This window comes from Suricata suricatta, chromosome 13, assembly GCF_006229205.1.
Source record: "Suricata suricatta isolate VVHF042 chromosome 13, meerkat_22Aug2017_6uvM2_HiC, whole genome shotgun sequence".
NCBI classification, from domain to species: domain Eukaryota; kingdom Metazoa; phylum Chordata; class Mammalia; order Carnivora; family Herpestidae; genus Suricata; species Suricata suricatta.
In genome coordinates this window covers 6535348-6549067 of record NC_043712.1, presented here as the reverse complement: position 1 = coordinate 6549067, position 13720 = coordinate 6535348, and the positions used below count along the sequence as shown (strand labels likewise).

At 61.4% G+C, this 13720-nt stretch overlaps 2 protein-coding genes across 9 annotated transcripts in view; one reads left to right on the top strand and one right to left on the bottom strand.

Annotated features, from left to right (window-relative positions):
- Positions 1-10189, top strand: part of PKN3 (protein kinase N3) — an 11076-nt gene extending 887 nt beyond the window's left edge. For 2 of the 6 annotated variants that reach the window (XM_029920146.1, XM_029920144.1), the window contains exons 2-22: positions 2013-2253; positions 2450-2601; positions 3094-3205; positions 3273-3400; positions 3646-3829; positions 4745-4891; positions 4976-5085; positions 5192-5335; positions 5757-5832; positions 5919-6087; positions 6272-6374; positions 6492-6559; positions 6857-6920; positions 7063-7154; positions 7478-7654; positions 8390-8452; positions 8550-8626; positions 9037-9179; positions 9268-9375; positions 9532-9612; positions 9690-10189. In XM_029920146.1, coding sequence (XP_029776006.1) covers positions 2013-2253; positions 2450-2601; positions 3094-3205; positions 3273-3400; positions 3646-3829; positions 4745-4891; positions 4976-5085; positions 5192-5335; positions 5757-5832; positions 5919-6087; positions 6272-6374; positions 6492-6559; positions 6857-6920; positions 7063-7154; positions 7478-7654; positions 8390-8452; positions 8550-8626; positions 9037-9179; positions 9268-9375; positions 9532-9612; positions 9690-9920 — 2670 coding nt within the window. In that variant the 3' untranslated portion in view covers positions 9921-10189. Of the gene's footprint in view, positions 1-159; positions 663-2012; positions 2254-2449; positions 2602-3093; positions 3206-3272; positions 3401-3645; positions 3830-4744; positions 4892-4975; positions 5086-5191; positions 5336-5756; positions 5833-5918; positions 6088-6271; positions 6375-6491; positions 6560-6856; positions 6921-7062; positions 7155-7477; positions 7655-8389; positions 8453-8549; positions 8627-8960; positions 9180-9267; positions 9376-9531; positions 9613-9689 lie in introns of those variants that run through there. The other 4 variants (XM_029920148.1, XM_029920145.1, XM_029920147.1 and 1 more) reach the window with 3 other exon arrangements.
- ZDHHC12 (zinc finger DHHC-type containing 12) lies at positions 10130-13418 on the bottom strand. 3 transcript variants are annotated; one of them, XM_029920152.1, is made up of 5 exons: positions 13264-13418; positions 11747-11883; positions 11316-11393; positions 10945-11108; positions 10130-10821 (listed from the first exon to the last, which is right to left on the bottom strand). In XM_029920152.1, exons 1-5 carry the CDS (start codon positions 13361-13363, stop codon positions 10473-10475), a joined length of 828 nt encoding a protein of 275 aa, XP_029776012.1. In that variant the 5' UTR covers positions 13364-13418; the 3' UTR covers positions 10130-10472. The 3 variants fall into 3 exon arrangements, with proteins under 3 accessions (XP_029776012.1, XP_029776011.1, XP_029776010.1); XM_029920151.1 differs by having other exon boundaries at positions 10130-10790; positions 10942-11105; positions 13264-13417; XM_029920150.1 differs by having other exon boundaries at positions 10130-10790; positions 10942-11108; positions 13264-13415.
- Between the last annotated feature and the right edge of the window lie 302 nt (positions 13419-13720).

Genomic DNA, 13720 nt, shown 5'->3' with positions numbered 1-13720 from the left:
GGGGGGGGTTGGCCCAGCACCTGGGCGGGAACCTCCGGGTACACGGAGAGTTCTAGTCCAAATGGCCAGGGGGGCGGGGTTCCTGCCTGCGCTGGCGATACGTGCTGGTGGACACCTCGGAAAGCGGTGCGCTTGTCTGTTATTGAGGAGGGAGGGGCTCGGGTCTACCCAGAGCAAATGGGGTGGGGTCATTGCATCTGTGGCTGCGCACGGCAGGATTCCAGCCCAGAGCAGACCGGACCAGGGGGAATGCTCAGAGGCAAAGTGCCCTCTAGAAGGCTCCTTGAGTGCCCCCACCCGAACGGCTCCAACAAAACCTTAAGCCCTGCGTCCGCTCCTCCCACCCCTTCCTCCGGAGGTCCTCCCCGCCAGTTCCAGCAGTGGCCTGTACACATTTTCCGATTTCCTGTGAACCTCCGCCCAGCAGCGGCAGCTGGGTGACTCAGGACCCCAGTGGCCCCGGCCCCCTGCTCCATGGGATCTTTGTTTGCTCAGGCCCTTTGGCTCTGGCCCTCTGGCCTAGGGCCCTCAGAGGATTTCCTGAGCCCCGCCCCTGCCCTCTGACAGCCAGGCCAGAGGGCCAGCCAAGGCCTGGGGTGGGGGGTTCCCTCAGGCTGGGGTGGCACCCCTCACACTGGGCTCAGAAGATGGAGAGCCGAGAGGTAAGGTGGAGGCCCCACAGGGACCCATGGGGAGTGGAGGGCATCGGGGGTGACCCTGGGCTGAGGTCAGCTTTGGCAAGGTTGGTTTACAATGTCGGCTTCTGAGAAGATTTTCCTCTTGGTTGCTCCATCCTGGGGTGTAGTGAGAAAGTCTCTACTTCCTCCCAGTAGCTGAGCTGGGAGCGGTCTCCGGAGACCTCCTCGGCCTCTCTCTGTGCCTCCACTTTGCTACCTGAGGGAACATCCCTGGCCCCCCCTACTCAGGCTTCTGGCTGCCCTCTTTTTGTGACCTTGGGTAGTTCCCTAGCCTCTTTTCTGGCTCCGAATCTTATCTGGGATCACAACCTCGAGCCGCCTGATTAAGCGTGACTGGCAGGGAGAGGCTGGCATCTCCTGCTCGGTGTTGTGACCTTGGACAAATTACTTAACCTCTCTGTGTCCCAGCTTCCTCATCTGTACAATGGGCATCTTCCTCGTGGGATTGTGGTGAGGATTGACAGATGAATGTATGCAAAGCCCTGAGAATGGACCCTGGCACCCAGTAGCGCCATGTGCCATTGACTTTTGAACGACACAGGGGTTGGGGGCGCTGACTGCACCAGGCAGTTGAAAATTTGCATATAACTTTTGACTCCCCACAAACTTAACTAATAATAGCCTTACCGATACCATCAACAGTTGGCTAACACATATTTTCTACATTATATGTATTGTTATATGGTATTCTTATGATGAAGTAAGCTAGAGAAAAGGAAATATTAAGAAAATTGTCAGGAAGAGAAGATACCTACATTTACGGTCCTGTAAACAAATTTGCTTTTACAGTTGAAAACAACTTGCTTATAGGATCCCTGGGTGGCTCAGTCAGTCAAGTGTCTGAGTCTTGATTTTGGTCCAGGTCATGATCTCATGTTTCGTGAGTTCGAGCCCCACATCAGGCTCTCTGCATGCTGACAGCACAGAGCCTACTTGGGATTCTCTCCCTTTCTCTCTCTCTCTCTCTGCCCCTCCCATATTCATGTTCTCTCTGTTCTCTCTCAAAATAAATAAACTTAAAAAAAAAGAAAATGATTTGCTTATAAGTGGACCCGTGCAGTTCAAACCCGTGTTGTTCAAGAGTCCACTGCAAACATTTAACAATTTATCCCTCTCCCTTTTCCCTAATGGGAGAGGGCTGAGCGTGGGCAGGCTGCATAGCCTTGGGGTTTCCATCTGGCCCAAGGGTACTAGCTGTAACGTCAGGGATGCCCTGGGTGTCCGTTCTGGGCACCGACCACGACTTCCTCTCTATCGGTGGAGACGTGAGGCCGCTGGCCGGGACTGAGGGCATGACTCCTCCGCCTTCCACAGTCTGGGGCCGACCGGCGGCCCCCAGAGGATGAGAAAGAGGCGATCCGCCGGGCCATCCAGAAGGAGCTGAAAATCAAGGAGGGTGTAGAGAACCTGCGGAGGGTGACCACGGACCGCCGCCACCTGGGCCACGTACAGCAGCTGCTGCGCGCCTCGAACCGCCGCCTGGAGCAGCTGCACGGAGAGCTGAGGGCGCTGCACGCGCGCATCCTGCTGCCTGGCCCTGGGCCTGGCCTGGCTGGTGAGTGAGGGGTCTGAGCAGGCCCTTGGGGACAGGAGGGGCCGGACCAACCCAGCTTTTGGGCCTTGGCCCTGACTGCTCTCAGAGCTTCCTCAGGTGTCCCCTGCAACAAGAAGGGAGTGGGGGTGGGGAGAGCAAGGTCATAGGGTCGGAGGTCTCTCAGCTCTGTGTAAGGGGTTCGTGTGCCCCACGCCAGGCACCGAACCTGCGGCCCCAGGACCCCAGCCACCTGCAGAGCAGCCCAGGGCTCGGCACCTGGAGGCTCTACAGAGGCAGCTGCAGGTAGAGCTGAAGGTGAAGCAGGGGGCGGAGAACATGACGCACACGTATGCCAGTGGCACGCCCAAGGTAAGGCTCCTGGGGTCTGATGGGAGAGACTGGGCTCTCAGCCCCTCTCAGCTCCCAGCCCCCATCCTGATAGAGAATGCAGCCTAGCCAATGACCCTGTAAGGCGGACACAATCTTAACCCTTAGTCTGATGGGGGAGGCACGGCCCCCAAATCCCAGCTCGGTGGGGGAGGCATGGCTTGAACTTTTAATCTAACGGACAAGGCACAACTTGGTCTAATGAGGAGATCCTAGCCCAGTCTAGTAGGGAAGACACCCCCCCCCCACCCCGTCCCAGTCCCAACTCCCAGGATGATGTGGGGAGCTGGACTCTGAGATGGTGTGGGGAGCTTGACCTTGCCCATGTCTCATCTGATGGGGGATCTAGGCTAACAAGGGGGGGCTTGGCTTTAGTATCTGGCCTACCAAGGGAGGCTTGGCTTCCACCTTGGTCTGGCTGGGGAGGCTCTGGGCCAGCCCTGTTCTGATGGGGCATATGTCATGACCCCCTAGGAGAGGAAGCTGCTGGCAGCTGCCCAGCAGATGCTGCAGGACAGCCAGCTGAAGGTGGCCCTGCTGCGAATGAAGATCAGCAGCCTGGAAGCCAGCGGGTCCCCTGAGCCAGGTGAGGCTTGGAGAAGTGGGGACGGGCAGGGTAGGGCAGGGCCTGGGGGCTGACCACCTCCTCCCAGGTCCTGAGCTGCTGGCAGAAGAGCTAAGGCATCGACTGCACATCGAGGCTGCTGTGGCCGAGGGTGCCAAAAATGTGGTGAAGCTGCTGGGTGGCCGGCGGACACAAGACCGGAAGGCGCTGGCTGAGGTCAGGCCGTGGTCCCCTCCCATCGCTGCCCCTCTCTGAGTGTCTGTTGGTCTCCACACCACCCTCCGCCATGGCAGGAGGCATTGCGGACAGGCTGTGTGGGAGTGGCAGTGGGGAAACAGGCACATTCTGTCTGGACCCCATTGCAGGGTGGGGTGTGTGTGTCTCCAGGTGGCCTGCGCCACCGTCCCCTGGCCGCTGTGCTTCATGGGCTTGTTGTCCCCCCTGCCCGATCTCCTCTGCAGGCTCAGGCACAGCTCCAGGAGTCCTCCCAGAAACTGGATCTCCTGCGGCTGGCCTTGGAGCAGCTGCTGGAGGGATTGCCTCTTGGTGACCCTCTGCGTGGCAGAGTGGCCCGGGAGCTGCGCACTGCAGTGTCTGGGAACCCCCAGCCTTCGGGGGTGCTCGTGAAGCCCACCGCCGTGACAGGTAGCCGGGCATCAGTCCCTCCCACTTCAGGGCTCTGCCTTTCTTTCAAAGAACATTCTGGAACACAGAGGGGGAGGACTTTGGAGAAGAGTGGTCCCACTACCCCCTAGCTATGTGAGCTTGGGCAACTGACTTCCCCTCTCTGGACCCTTAGTTTAGCCATCTGTAGAATGGGAGTGATAACGGCATCTTCATGGGGCTTCTGTGAAAACGGAATGAATTGTTGCACGTGACACGCTAGGCACAGCGCCGGCCCAGTCAGCACACCATTGGTGACGCTATTATTTAAGCGGATAGCCGTGACCATGTGTAAAATGCCAGTGTTAGGGGAGCTCACAACCCTGGAGGCCTTGGTACCCGGTCCTGGGCAGTTTGGACTACTAGAAGTTCTTTCTTTTCCCTGAGCTGGATCCGTCTCCTGGGAGTGGTGGTTGAATTGTAATCAACAAATCATCTGAGCATGTTGACTTTGGAAACCCTGAACTTCCGACCTGGGACACGGTGCCTGCTAGAGAGCCCAGCACTGTCCCACTCAACTGGTTCAGGGTTAGACAGGCCACATCCCATTGCGAGCAGAGCCGAGAAGGGGAAGTACAGGGGCTCCATGGGCCCCCTGACCTGGCGTTGGGGAATCAAGGAGTGCTTCCTGGAGGAGGTGGTGTCTGCGCACAGCCTTGAAGGGCTTCTGAGAGTCAGCCACATAGACAGGTTGGGGGAGTTGGTGGGGGCGAATGGCTTCTAAGATTCGGCTGACTACTTGGGGCCACATTATGTCCGATCTCCTGACTAAACACTCCCAACGAATGTGGGCGAGGTCTGGGTTCAGCCATCGTCAGGAGAAGGTAGTGTTCCTGGGGCCCCCAGGGACCTGGATGTAGCAGAGGTTTGACAGCGTTTCTGCCGTGCTCCCCACAGGGTCGCTGGAGGTCCGCCTCCTGGGCTGTGAGCAGCTGCTGACAGCTGTCCCTGGACGCTCCCCGGCGGCTGCGCTGGCCGGGAGCCCCTCGCAGGGCTGGCTTCGGGGCAGGGCCAAGAAGGAGCGTGGTGGAGGAGACCTGGCCAGTGAGTAGGGGGCCGCAGGGAGCTGGGGGGCAGCACCGGCCCTCTACTCCTCGCCTGCCCTGAGCTCCCTCCCTGTCCCTGCAGGTGAGGTGCTGGCTGTGCTGAAGGTGGACAATCGTGTCGTGGGCCAGACAGGCTGGGGGCCGGTCTCCAAGCAGTCCTGGGACCAGACCTTTATTGTCCCCCTGGAGCGGGTGAGGCTGGCCCTGGTGCGGGCAGGGGTGACCTTAGGCCGTGGAACAGAAGGCTGGCCGAGGAGGGACATGTGCCTCACTCCTCAACCTGGGCTCCCCAACGCAGGCCCGGGAGCTGGAGATTGGGGTGCACTGGCGGGACTGGCGGCAGCTGTGTGGTGTGGCCTTCCTGCGGCTGGAGGACTTCCTGGACAACGCTTGTCACCGGCTCTCCCTCAGTCTGGTGCCCCAGGGGCTGCTCTTTGCCCAGGTGCTCCTACCCTGTGCCCTGATGACATGGGCCCCGGCTCCATCTGAGCTAGAAGGGTGTTCGAAACTATTTGATTCATTCACACATAGGAGGAGAAACTGAGGCCTGGAGAGAGGAGGTCTCCAAGAACTAAAGAGTCCCAGCCCCTCTCTGAGGACCGCATGGGAGTCTAGAGGCTCGAATCCTGGTCCTGACTTGCCTAGTTTCATGTGTGACCCTGGATAAGTGTCTCTCTCATCTCTGGGCCTCAGTTTCCCCACTGGTACCAAGGTGGACATTGAATCCATCCCTCTGGGCCCCTCTGGCTCTTGCAGCATTGACGCTGGGGGCGTAGGCTGGGATCCTGGAGGCCAGGGAGGTACCCCGGTGGCAGATGGAGTGGGAGGGGACTGGTCTCCAGCCCTGCCCTCTGTCCACGCAGGTGACCTTCTGTGACCCTGTCATTGAGAGGAGGCCCCGGCTGCAGAGGCAGAAACGCATTTTCTCTAAACGCAGAGGTGCGGACGGGAGAGGGCTGTGCAATTAGGGGGCGGGGCAGGGGCCCTTTGCAGGACGTGGGACTGAGTCCCTCCTGTCGCCCCAGGTCAGGACTTTCTGAGGGCGTCCCAGATGAATCTCAACATGGCGGCCTGGGGACGCTTGGTCATGAATCTACTGCCCCCCTGCAACTCCCCAAGCACGATCAGCCCCCCCAAAGCGTGTCCCCAGACCCCAGCCATGCCCCGGGCGGCTGCCAACCCTGCCTCACCCAGGTGAGGAGCCACCTCACTGTGGCTGTCTGCTGCTCTGCCACGTCTGCCTCTCACCAGGTGCAGCTGGTGTCTTTCTGTTCCCTTTGACCCTCCGTCTGTCTCTGTCTCTTGGCATCGCTGTGGGTCCGTCCCACAGCTGTTCCATCTGCCTGTGCCCCACCACGTGTCTGCTTTCTCCACGTAGCAATTTCCCACCCAAGAAGACCCCCTTAGGAGAAGAGTCAAGGCCCCCGCCCAAGCCCCCGCGCCTCTACCTGCCCCGGGAGCCAACCCCCGAGGAGATACCGGTGAGGGGGTGCTGGTCGTCTGGGGGCTGCAGGGGTGGGGATGGAGGGATGGCAGGGCTGGGGACGGGCAACTGGGAAGGGAGCCCTGCTCTGCTCTGAGCCCCTCCGCCCTCACAGCGCACCAAACGCCCCCACATGGAGCCTAGGACTCGACTCGGGCCATCGCTTCCAGCCTCCGCCACCAGGTACCCCCGTCAGGCTCACTTCTGTGCTTGTGACATTGGTCGGCTCACTTGGGTGTTTGTGGTGTCCGTTCAGTCACTGCCGGATGCTCCTTGCTCTTGGGTTCTTACTCCCTAAACCCGTCTTATTGAGCTCTAGCTGCGTTCTGGACTCGGAAACTGCTGGCTCTCCCCCCGCTCCCCGCCAGCCCCTGAGCTCTCCAGCCTTATTGGTGGGGACAGGCCTGGAGGGTGTGGAGCACCTCTTTGTGGAGACCCAGCTCTTGTCCCCGGGGGCCTCCTGTACCCTCTCTCTTTCAGGAAACCCCCCCGGCTTCAGGACTTCCGCTGCTTGGCCGTGCTGGGCCGGGGACACTTCGGGAAGGTAGTGGGCTGAGGAGGGGGCTGTGGAAGTGGGTGAGCGGGCCCCAGCACCTTAGCTGGGGGTGGGGGGAGATGGCAGTGGGTGGGGGAAGTGGGTGGGCCTGTGCCGGCCGCCTGGAGCCCAAGCTCTCTCTGGTTCCCAGGTCCTCCTGGTCCAGTTCAAGGGGACGGGGAAATACTATGCCATTAAAGCACTGAAGAAGCACGAGGTGCTGAGCCGAGACGAGATGGAGAGGTGTGTGGTCAGGACGGTGGGCACCCAGCCCTGGGGGGACCCCAGGTGGCTGGCCTGCGCGAGCGGCACCACGCGGCTGGGTGCTCCTGGGGCTTTGAGGAGATGACCTGTGGGGCCAGCCAGTCCTGAGTTTTCTTTTCAGCACCTGCAGTGGTTGACTGCGTGCTCTCGGGCAGGTCTCTCTGCCCGATACGTAGCAAGCCTCATTCTACCTGCCTGGCATTTTCACTTGAAGACCCAGAGAGCCAAGGGTATTGGGTGGGTGGCAGGGCGCAGCCTGAGAGGGTTTTCTTTCCCCTGAAACCCTCCCCCCGCCTCTGCAGCCTGTACTGCGAGAAGCGCATCCTGGAGGCTGTGGGCCGCACGGGGCACCCCTTCCTGCTGTCCCTCCTTGCCTGCTTCCAGACCGCCAGCCACGCCTGCTTCGTGACCGAGTTTGCGCCCGGTGGTGACCTCATGATGCAGATCCATGAGGATGTCTTCCCTGAGCCCCAGGCGCGGTACGTTCCCATCCCTCTCGTCTGCCTCTTCCGTTGAGCCTTCCCTGATTCCCTGTGCCCGCTCCCTTCATCCTGCTTCCTCCAGGGTACCCATCAGCGGAAGAGTGTCAAGTCAGGGAGGCCTTGGCTCAGATCCTAGCTGTCCCCTGTCTTCTCAGCTCCCATAGCACTGTGACCTTGGGCCTCAGTTTATGTAGCTGTGAATGGGGCTGATATTCACTCTTTCATAGGCTTGTGGCGTAGATGGGTATGTTTATTAAATTGGTGGGCACAGGGACCAGTGAGCAGTAAGTGCCTGGCAGCTGGAGTTATTTCTCACTCAACAGAATGCAGGCTCTGGAGTCTTAAGTCTGCCACTAGCTCTGTGACCCGCCCCCCCGGGGTATCACTTACCTGGAGCCTCAGATCCTCATTTGAAAAACAGACACGATGACTATCAACGGCAGGTGGCTGGGAGGAGGTGGGAGAGGAAGGCATCAGAACACATGGCATCTTTCCTGGCATAATCGAAGAGCCCAAGAAGGGTAGGCTGTCATTGGGCAGCAACCTTGGGGCCACTGTCCGGAGAAGCACCCACTCTCCCCACCCCCTACCCCCTGGCATCAGGCTTTGGTCCAAGCTGACTCCGGCTGGGATATCCAGGGATGCCTGGGCCATGGCCATCCTGGTGTCTCCCTGCCCTGTCCCCCTCGCCCCCCCAGTCCTGGCCCTGAATTACCTCCTACACCACCATAGGTTCTACCTAGCCTGTGTGGTCCTTGGGTTGCAGTTCTTACATGAGAAGAAGATCATTTATAGGTAACTTGCCCCAGAGGTACTGGGGGGTGGGGTAGATAACTTGCCCCTCCTTCTGCGATGCTCCCGGGCCCCTTTGATCTGCCCCTCTCACCCTCAGGGACCTTAAGTTGGACAACCTTCTGCTGGACGCCCAGGGTTTCCTGAAGATCGCGGACTTCGGGCTGTGTAAGGAAGGTGGGTGCGTCCCGTCCAGGATCCCATGTCCCCCAGCCTGGCTTGCCCAGCTCAGGCCAGTAGGGCAGCGGGCAAGTGGCCTCCCCCACTCACCCCGGCCTGCATTCCAGGTGACCGGCTGGACACACTGGTTCTTCCTTCATAGCCCTAGAGACTCTTGAAGAGCCCCAGCTTGCCCTTAGCTGGGGAGAGAGAGCGTGTGCTCAGGATGGGAGGGGGCGTCGGGTTCTCCTTTCTTGGTGAGCTTGGCTGAGGCTCTGCTTCCTCCTGGGAGATGGAATAAAAACTGTCCCCACCTCCAAGAGTTCAGGGCAGGGCTCGGCTTGCCCTTCAGGACCTGAGGTCAAGAGTTGGCTGTTGATTCCTACAACTGAGGTTATGGGGATGAGACACGTCAGGCTGGTTTGCAGGGATCGGCTTCGGGGACCGGACAAGCACCTTCTGCGGCACCCCGGAGTTCCTGGCCCCGGAAGTGCTGACCCAGGAGGCCTACACACGGGCTGTGGACTGGTGGGGGCTGGGTGTGCTGCTCTATGAGATGCTGGTGGGCGAGGTGAGCTCTGGACCCGGGCTGCTGGGGCCTCTAGGTGGGGGCAGGGTGGGGGTGGCTCATGCAGCCTGCTGAACCCACTTCCCCATAGTGCCCGTTCCCTGGGGACACTGAGGAGGAGGTATTTGACTGCATTGTCAACGCGGACGCCCCGTATCCCCGCTTTCTGTCGGTGCAAGGGCTCGAGCTCATTCAGAAGGTAATCACCGCAGGGGCCAGGCTGGGCTGCAGCTGCCCCGCCCCCACCCACCCTCTCGGGACCCCTGTAGTCCAGCTCCCTTGGGACACGTGGGCAGGCAGGCAGGCAGTGCCTGGGGCCCAGTGCCCGTCTGCGAACCCTGGTCCTTTTGCCCAGCTCCTCCAGAAGTGCCCGGAGCAGCGCCTCGGGGCAGGGGAGCGGGATGCTGAGGAGATCAAGACCCAGCCTTTCTTCAGGGTGAGTGGTCCTGGGTGCCTGGCACTGAGGGAGGCATTGCTGGGCCACGCGGGCCGCTGTTCCGATGTCTCAGGCAGCTCTGCCCTTGCCCCCAGACCACTGACTGGCAGGCCCTGCTCGCCCGCACCGTCCAGCCCCCATTTCTGCCCACCCTCCGTGGCCCTACGGACCTGCGGTACTTCGAGGGCGAGTTCACGGGACTGCCACCAGCCCTGACCCCGCCTGACCCCCGCCGTCCCCTGACGGCACACCAGCAGGCTGCCTTCCGGGACTTCGACTTTGTGTCCGAGGGATTCCTGGGGCCCTGACGGCCTCTCTGGTGCGTCCACCCCGTCTGCCCAGCCGCGAGCCCCGCCCTGGAGGCCCAGGCCTTGCCAGGTTATTTGTGGGCCTTGGATCTCCAAGTGGCAGCTGCGGGGCTGCTGTGGGGGGGCTTTGCTCAGTCACTGGGCAGCGTCCCCTTCACCCCCACCTCCTGGGAGGCCTGGACCAGAAAGAGTGGCACAGCAAGAGGGAGTTTGGTTTGTTTTTTTAATATTTGACTTGCTTTATGGATGATTAAACTTATAAAATGGTGCACTGGAGGCATCCTGGCTTTGGGAGGGGGTCTCGGAAGCCCAGATTGCTTGTGCCTGAGCCCCCCGTGGGTCCTCTGCCTCCTCTTCTTCCTTCAGAGGGTAGGACTGCCCACTGAGGCAGGCTTCTGTCATTCGGCTCTGCCCTGAGGCCTGGGAGGAGCAGGGCAGGAGTGAAGAGCCCCAGGCCCTCCGAAGGTTGCCCCTCCCCCCCAGCTGGGGGCAGCCCATCTGGTTTGCAGGCACAAGATGGTGGCCTTGCCTCCAGCAACCTACACGGCCTGGCTACTGCCCTCCTCCCCGTCCTCCTCTCCCTCGGCCCACAGGGTCTCCCAGGACCCTGAGGGCCATCCGCAGAAGAAGTGGGCCAGGTTTCGGGTCAGGCCGCGGTCGAAGGGGTTGCCGGGACGCTGGCGGAGGTAGGCAATGCGGTGCGAGGAGAGGAACTCCCAGGTGGTGGTGTTGCTGGCTACCAGGTAGAGGTGCGAGGCGAGGAGCAGGCCGGCCACCAGAGAGAAGAGGGACAGCAGCAGGAAGGTGGCGCACAGCAGCCCGCTGGACCGCAGCCACAGCCCCCAGGGCTGGAAGAAATGGAGGCCGGACCTGCGGGGCAGGATGGAGATGGCGACTAAGGCTGGGTGGGGAGGGTAGGGGTGCCCCGGGGAGCCCCACTGGGCAGGCCATTTGGGAGAAGGCACCTCGTCGGGGCATGCTCCCGCCCTCCCCCCACGCCTAGGCTGGCGCCGGAACCCACCACGCCAGGTACAGGCCCCACAGAAGCACCGCCAGCTGCAGCGCCAGGTAGGCCACGAAGAGTGGGTGGTTGCGCTCCCCCACGCAGTTCTCCATCCAAGGGCAGTGGTGGTCGTAGCGGCGGACGCAGCGGCGGCACTCACGGCAGTGCCGGGCCCGCAGGGGCTGCTGCGGGCACGGAGGGAGGCGGGCTTAATACTGGCTCCCCTCTGGGCCTGCGACTCATGGGAGTGATGAGGCCAGGAGGCTGGGGCCCGAATCTGGGAGGGCTTCCTGGAGGGGTGAGGCCACAGCAGTGGTGGGGTGGGGAGGCAGGAGGTCAAGGAGTCTCGGCCTTGCCCCTGCGCCCTCCCATGGAGGTCCCCGGTCACCCACCAGCACCAGGCAGTGTCTGCAGCGCCGAAGGGGGATGGCTTGAGGAACCATGGCTGTCTGCTCCTCCTTGGCCTCCTCCTGCAAATGGGGGATGGGGTATAAGGTTGGGAGGGAGATGGCACTGGGGCGCATTTCCCTGGGGGGCCAGCCTGGCGCTGGGGATGCACTCAGGGCCCGTCCCCAGCGTAAGGGAGGTGGTAGGGTGGGGCAGAGTGCCATGGCTTGAGTGAAGCTGTTACTTGTCACAGTGGTTTTGCTGAGCCTTGGCAATTTCCTCATTGGAGGAAAGGGTTGCAGGGCTGCTAAGAGGATTCACCAAGGTGCCCCAGGGAAGCCCTCTGCACAGATCCTTGCATAAGACTGTTATAGGGGCCTTGGGGGTCCTGTTGGTGGGAAGAAGGGTTTAGGCTCCCAGGGGGGCCCCGGGTTACCTGGGCCTGGGGCTGGACATTCACATAGCCTGGGTCCATGAGCGACACGGCCAGGTAGAGCAGCAGGGAACCCAGCACGAGGAGCAGGAAGGTCAGGGGCAGGAGCAGCTCCCCCTGCTCTTCCCACTGCCGCAGCGCTGGAGAGGCCGGAGAAGGAGAATGAGGCTGGGGGGCCGCAGCCAAACAGGAGGCCGCGCCTAGGGGTGGATCTGGACGTGGGGAGTATGTCCCTGGCTGAGCAAAGGCCTGGAGATGGGGTGTAATGAGTGGTCAAATGTGGACACTGCGTGAGTACTGGAGGGAGAAGTTTGGGCCCAGCCCCCCCCCCCAAGTTCATTTGCATTCCATCTGAGGGCAGTAAGGAACCATGGAAGGTTATAGGGTCAGATCTGTTTCTGAAAACCCTCCTGCTGCTGCTGGAGGAAAGATGGGTAGGGCAGCAGGGGGAAGGGCTAGGGGCAGAGTCGATCCAGGAGGGAGAGGAGGGTAGCCAGACAAGGGCACTGGCAGGAAGAGTGGAGACAAAGGGCTGGATAGATAACGGGTAAGGGAGTGAAGGGGCCAGACTGGATGTAGTGGAGAGGGAGGAGGGGTCCCCGACTTTGGCTCCATGATAGGGAGAGACCAGCTAGGTCTGATATGCCCATGTGACAGACAGAGGGGGGCAGGGCCAGGAAGGGTCCAATTCATGGAAGTGAATTAAGATTTGGGTGGGGGGAGTGGGGGAGGCGTGAGGGGTGTGGGACAGTTAGATAACAGAGCATGGACGGCTTTGGTGCCCCTTGGATGGGAAAAGGAGCAGAGAAGGAAGGTGGGGTTGGGGGAGGAGATTTAAGCAGGTCTTGGGAGGAAAGTGGCAACACCCGAAGTCCAGGGGCTGCGGCTGGAGCAAGGAGGGAGGCGTGGGGCTCCCCTGAGTGGCTGTGAGGGTGAGAACTTGGGCTGGAGGCAGCCTGCCGGGTAAAGAGTGTAAGGATGTTAGTGAGGCGGGTCAGTGAGGTGGACGAGGACTCAGGGCAAGAAGTGAGATGGGGGAAATGAGGGGACAGGCCGCTCCCCTCTGTGTTCTCCTGCCCTGGAAGGTGGGGAGTCTGGACTTGGGCAGCTAGTGGCCATGGAGGTGGGCGGGATGCCAGGCCTTGATCTAATTGGTCCTCGGAATCTTACGGAGGGACGTTTGGGAGTCAAATCCTGGGAAGGACCGGGTGGGTCTCAAGATCAGGGGAGATGGGGGCTCAAGTCCGTGGTCAGATCTGGTGGGCACCGGTTGGGTCCTGGGATGGACAGGGCATCTGGCAGGGATCAGGAAGATGCTGGGATTAATTAGGGATCAACTGGATATTAGGCACAAAGCAGGTGACTCTTGGAATGACAGATGGAGAAGAGGCTCAGGAGCTGGCGGAAATCGGGTGAATCCCGGGATTTCTGGGGCTTCAGCAGGGAACCCAGTGAGAGCCAAACGTCTGGGGAACCACGCGGGACAGGGTGGGTCCAGGGTCGCGCGGGGTCCGGCTCACCGGTATCGTGCAGGAAGAGCACCAGCGTGATCCCCCAGGTCAGCACAGTGTGCCCGGTCCGCACCAGGACCCCAGGGCTGAGGAGCGCCCAGGGAGCCATCTCCTCGGCCCGGGGCCCCACCCGGAAGAAGCACCGGGAGGGGCGGACCCTTTGGGGGAGATAGGCTGTGGCCACTCGCGGATTGGTGGATACTGGAGGTGGGCGGGGCCGTATTGGGTCGGGGAGGCTGCCTATTGGATAGCAGCTGCGGCCGAGTAGGCCCTCGAGCCAACAGGTGCCTGAGAGGTTGAGGGCGGGGCCAGCGCGCGCGCAGCTGGTAACTCCCCCCAACCTCAGCCCCCACCAGCCAGGTAACTTTCTAAACTGGAGGAGCAGGCGCGAGCCTTGACCCCGCCTCCTTGGGCTCCCACCCCGCCCTCCTCTAGCCCCTGGCCTCGCGCATGCGTGCAGGCCCCC

Coding starts and splice junctions, on each gene's coding strand:
- ZDHHC12 (XM_029920152.1), bottom strand. CDS start 13,363: ATGGCTCCCTGGGCGCTCCTCAGCCCTGGGGTCCTGGTGCGGACCGGG. Junction 11,109..11,315: donor GCAGACACTGCCTGGTGCTG/GTGGGTGACCGG, acceptor CCGTGCCCGCAG/CAGCCCCTGCGGGCCCGGCA. Junction 10,822..10,944: donor CTGTGGGGCCTGTACCTGGC/GTGGTGGGTTCC, acceptor CTCCCCACCCAG/CCTTAGTCGCCATCTCCATC.